The sequence below is a fragment of the Pan troglodytes genome, chromosome X (assembly GCF_028858775.2).
Source record: "Pan troglodytes isolate AG18354 chromosome X, NHGRI_mPanTro3-v2.0_pri, whole genome shotgun sequence".
Classification (NCBI taxonomy): domain Eukaryota; kingdom Metazoa; phylum Chordata; class Mammalia; order Primates; family Hominidae; genus Pan; species Pan troglodytes.
The window spans coordinates 3,317,501-3,322,677 of record NC_072421.2 but is presented as its reverse complement, the minus strand read 5'-3'; the positions used below and the strand labels follow the sequence as shown (position 1 = coordinate 3,322,677).

Below are 5,177 nucleotides of genomic sequence, written 5' to 3'. Positions count from 1 at the left end.
TTCAAGCAATTCTCCTGCTTCAGCCTCCCGAATAGCTGGGACTACAGACGTGAACTACCACACCCAGCTAATTTTTGTATTTTTAGTAGAGACGGGGTTTCACCAGGTTGGCCAGGCTGGTCTCGAACTCCTGACCTCAGGTGACCCACTCGTCTTGGCCTCCCAAACTGCTGGGATTCCAGGCGGGAGCCACCGCGCCCGGTCAATCGTAACTGGGTTTAATCAGCTCCTCCTTAGCCCAGGCCTCCCCGTGTGACGACCTGGGAAAACCTGTTTCCACGCGCAGGTCCCGGAGGTCCCGAGAGCCAGGAGATGACGCGGATGAAGGAGGGGCGGGCGCCCGGCCCAGATCCCGCAGCTGAGAGGGCGGAAGCCTTGGCACTAGCGGCGCCCGGGCGCGGAGTGCGCAGGGCAAGGTCCTGCGCTCTGGGCCAGCCCTCGGCCATGCGATCCGCCGCGCGGAGGGGACGCGCCGCGCCCGCCGCCAGGTGCCAGGGACCCCGGGACGCGGCCCACACTAAGGCCTGGGGTGGGGGCCTGGGGAGGGGGTCGCGAGCACGGCGAGGGGCGCCCCGGGCGAGCCTGGGCCCCTGTAAAGGACGTGGTTGTGTCCGGCGCCTTGTAGTCCCCAAAATGTAGCTGGAGGCGCGTTCTGTGCCCGGGAAAGACGCCAGACAGCAGAGCCCAGGGATGGGGGGCGACTGAGGGGACGAAGGGGGGGATGGAGGAGACCGAACTGAAGGGAAGGCGGAAGGGCAGGGAAAGAGAACAAAGAAGGAAGGGAAGGGAAGGCGGGGGAAGGCTGGCCGGGACCCGGAGGGAGCGGAAACTGGGCCGGTCACGCCCTGCTGGGTCCTCCGCCTTCCACGCCCAGCTACACCGCTGCCTTCAGAGGCTCCCTAAGACCCGCCCCGAACCGCGCCCCCCGTCCCGCCCCAAGGCTCCATCCCCCGAAGCGTAGCCGTGCCCGCCCCACTTCCTAAGAGGCACCCCGTCCCGCCCCCAACCCCCAGCTCGATGCCCTCCAGCACGGCCGTGTTCCCCGGGTCCACTAAGACGCTCCCCGTCCCTCCCCAACGCCCCGTCCTCCCGAGCACAGCTGTGACGCCCTCCCGATTTCTAAGAAGGCCCCTTCCCGCCCCCCGCCTCTTCGGCCCCACCATGACATGCTCCATCCCGCCCCCCCGGCCCTTTGCCTTCCCAGCACGGCTGTGCCCTCCCCCTCATCCCACTAAGACGCGCCCCGTCCTTCCCCCAGACCCCATCCTCCCAAGCACGGCTGTGACTCCCCCAACACGCTCGGTAAGACACGCCCCTTTCCCCCCCATGGGCTTCATTGGGCGCCCTCCCCCCAGCACCGCCGTGCCTACCCCGGTCACCCCCCAAGACTTCTCTGTCCCGTCCCCATCTCCACCACAAGCGCGGCCGTTACTTCCCTCTGGCCATCCCCCGGCGCCTTGGCCTTGTGCCGCCTCCATGTCCCCACCCTCTAGCACCGCCATGCCCCGCTGCACTTCCTCAGATGCGCCGGGTCCTGCATTCCCAGCTTCATTTGCGCCCCAGTGCCACCGGTAGAGGGTCGTGACTGCAAGTTGTCCAGGTTCTTGGCGTTTTGAACAAAGAATTGGACAAAACGCCCAGCAAAGAAAGAATGAAGCAACAAAAGAAGGAAAGCAGGGATTTATTGAAAACAAAAGGACACGTCACAGTGTGGGAGCCGACCAAGCAGCGGCTCAAGGGCCCGGGTACATAATCTTCTTGGGTCCAAATACCCCCTAGAAGTTTCCCATTGGCCACTTCATGCTCACCTCATGTAACTGAAGTGGTGGCCCGCGATCAGTCTGATTGGTTGCAGACAGCAGCCAACCAAAGGGTGAAGTTACAAAGGTCACACTCCTGTGCAAACATCTGATTGGTTGCAAAACCCAACTAATCAGAGACTAGGGTGAAATCACAAAGTTGCACACGAAGACTAGACCCGAAATCAGTCCGATTGGTTGCAGACAGCCAGTCTACTATCTACCCAATAGAAAAGGTCAAAGGGAAGCCTTCGGTCCTTTTGTTACTTAGGCATGGAAAGTTAGGATTTTCCCGCCAGGCGAGGTGGCTCATGCCTGTAATCCCAGCACTTTGGGAGGCCGAGACGGGTGGATCACCTGAGGTCAGGAGTTTGAGACCAGCATGGCCAATATGGTGAAATCCCGTCTCTACTAAAAATACAAAAATTAGGCCGGGCCTCTACTAAAATTACAAAAAAATTAGCCAGGCGTGGTGGCGGGCACCTGTGATCCCAGCTACTCAGGAGGCTGAGACGGGAGAATCACTTGAACCCTGGAGGTGGAGGTTGCAGTGAGCCTGGATCATGCCATTGAACTGCAGCCTGGGCGACAAGAGTGAAACTCCATCTCAAAAAATAATAATAAAAATTAAAATTAAAAAAAAAAAAAAGAAAAGTTAGGATTTTCCTTTCAGTTTAGTTCTAGGAAGTCGGCATGGAAAGCCTTAGGTTCCCTGCCTCCAGACCCTATTCTCCTGCCTCAGCAGCGCTGCCGTGCCTCTCGCCACCCTCCAAGACACGCCCCGTCCTGTCCCCTTCCGCAGCCATTGCCCTGCTGGCCACACCGCATCCCTCCCCATGGCCTTATTCCTCCCCTGCCCCCCAGTACAGCCGTGTCCCCTCACACACCCTGAGACACACCCCTCGTTCGCGTCCTCCCCGGAGAGCACAGCCACGATCCCCCAACACTAAGACACCACCTATCCACTGCAGTTCAAGGACTGCTTGAATCAATCCTCCCACCTCAGAATCAGGCAGAGGTTGCTGTAAGCCACCATCATGCCACTACAGCCTGGGCAACACAGCAAGACCCCATCTCAAAAAAAAGAATAATAAAGCAGATTGGTTGTTTCAAAGTTACTTTTCTTACAGGGTTAAAGCACGGGAGACTTTGTTAGCTCAGATGAACTACACATCTTCTTCTTGCTTACTCAAATCTTCTGTTTTTTGGAAAACTGACCTGTTTCCCTGTTCAGCTTGATGATGTGGCAGTTAACACAAGTGACTCCATTCCAGTTTGTTCTGACCTGTATGGTCTAGTGTGGCAGGCCAGGTCTCACTAATGCAGGCCTCCGTAACAACTGTTTCAGCACTGACTGAGTGTGAAGTTACATACTAAAAGCTGAAACAACCAGCGCCTTTATGCAAAGGCTGGGATGTAACAAAAGCACACAAAGAGTTTTGCCCAGGCCTCTCCTGGGCCTTTGAAGCACGACAACATAACGAAGGAATTCTTAACAGGACCCATTTAGGATTAAACAAGTTTTATTGTGGGTCTGAAGAAACTCCCCAGACCTCCACAAACAAGCTTTGTTGGGGACTAAAGGAACTCCCCAAAACTCTGTGATTTAGCAGGAGACAAGATAAGGGTAATCACCCCAGCACCTGGACCCATCTAGATTAAGTCAATTCACTGAGGCTCCAGAGGAAGGTCTTCAGGACTCAGATCTTAATTACAGATTAGAAGAAGTTAATCACTTATGTCTTTAGATAAATGCACACTTACACTTAGACATATAGCTTTGAAGGTATATAAGCTCTGGAAAGCTTTGTAATTTTGAGTTGGTTGGGAGAGAATTTCCAGGCCTTCCTCCTGTAACTGGTTACAGAATTAAAAACTCTCTTCTTTCCCAATTCATCTGCATCTCGCTATTGGGTCACAAGAAATAGCAGTCTGACCCTCGGTTTGGTCCAGGGACACTAGTGCAGGAATTGAGGCCAAGACAATAACCTCCCATAAAGCTGAGCGTCTTAATTTAGTGGTAAGACCTTCGCCTTCCCAGCCAGCCGCCTTGAAATGCCTACTTCCCTTGCCAAATTGTAGATAGTCATTTCTGTGTTTCGCTTTTCTCTCCAGGGACTCTTTGCCGGTGCTACTGTTTTTATGCTCGCTTCTGAAGACGTGTGAACCTAAAACTGCAAATGCCTTTAAACCAAATATCCTACTGATCATGGCGGATGATCTAGGCATTGGGGATCTCGGTTGCTATGGGAACAATACACTGAGGTACAGTTGGTTGTTGCTATTGGTGATGATGTGATGTGAGTTTGACGGAATGGTGCATTTAAAATCTGCCTGGAGAAATTAGGAAACTCCTTAGGGCCTCAGAACTCAACAAAAAACTACCAACAGGTAAAAAGGCCCTTTTCAACGCTGCGGAACTGCGGTGAGGGGGTGAATGTATTACTACCACAAAATGGGTAGCTTAAAACAACGGAAATTTGTTCTCCCAGGTCTGGAGACCAGAAATCTTAAATCCAGGTGTGGGCAGGGCCGGGCTCCCTCTGGGGGCCCTATGGGAGGATCCTTCCAGACTTTCCCAGCTCCTGGGGGCTCCAGGTGTCCCTGAGCTTGTGGCCGCATCACTCCAGTCTCTGTCTCCGTCTCCACGGGGCCTTCTTCTCTGTGTCTGTCCTAATCTCCTCATCCTATAAGGACACCGGCCATTGCAGCAAGGCCTGCCCACTGTAAAGATCTCATCTTCTGTTGATTACGTTTGCAAACAACGTCTGTTGTGGGCTGAATTCTGGCCTCCTCCAAATTTGTAGGTTGAAGCCCTAACCACCGGTACTTCAGGGTGTGACCGTATTCAGAGATGGGGTCTTTGAAGAGGTAATTAAGTTAAACTGAGGTCCTTAGGGTGAGCCCTAATCTGATATGGATTACTAAAAGAGGAGATTAAGACACCAACAGAGCTCCCTGAGAGGCTGTAGGGGAGGACCCTTCCTGCCTCTCCCAGCTCCTGGGGGCTCCAGGCATCTCTGGCTTTGTGGCCACATCACTCCAGTTTGTGCCTCCGTCCCCACGTGGCCTTCTCCCCTGTGTGTGTGTCTCCTCCTCTGTCTCTCAGAAGGACACTGGTCATTGCATCTGGGGCCCTCTCTAAACCAGGATGATCCCATCTCGGGATACCTAATAACAACTCCAAAGACAGTTTTCTAAGCAAGGTCTCACACACAGGTTTGGGGGGTCAGCACGTGGACAGATCGGTTCGCAGACCCCCATTCAGCCCACTGCAGTGGCATGTGCAAACACAGAGTAGTAGCCTCTATGCCAACCTTACCAGCAGAGCGCTTGAGTGGTGCTCACGTGCTTTCTGCAACAGGAGAAAAGGTGAGA

The 5,177-nt window shown here is 54.4% G+C and overlaps 1 protein-coding gene across 4 annotated transcripts in view; it reads left to right on the top strand.

The window, feature by feature from the left end:
• The first annotated feature begins 210 nt into the window (after positions 1 to 210).
• ARSD (arylsulfatase D) overlaps positions 211 to 5,177 on the top strand; it is a 25,767-nt gene continuing 20,800 nt past the window's right edge. For 2 of the 4 annotated variants that reach the window (XM_016943884.4, XM_016943885.4), the window contains exons 1-2: positions 219 to 488; positions 3,915 to 4,064. In XM_016943884.4, coding sequence (XP_016799373.2) covers positions 313 to 488; positions 3,915 to 4,064 — 326 coding nt within the window. In that variant the 5' untranslated portion in view covers positions 219 to 312. Of the gene's footprint in view, positions 489 to 3,914; positions 4,065 to 5,177 lie in introns of all 4 variants that reach the window. The other 2 variants (XM_016943887.4, XM_016943886.4) reach the window with 2 other exon arrangements.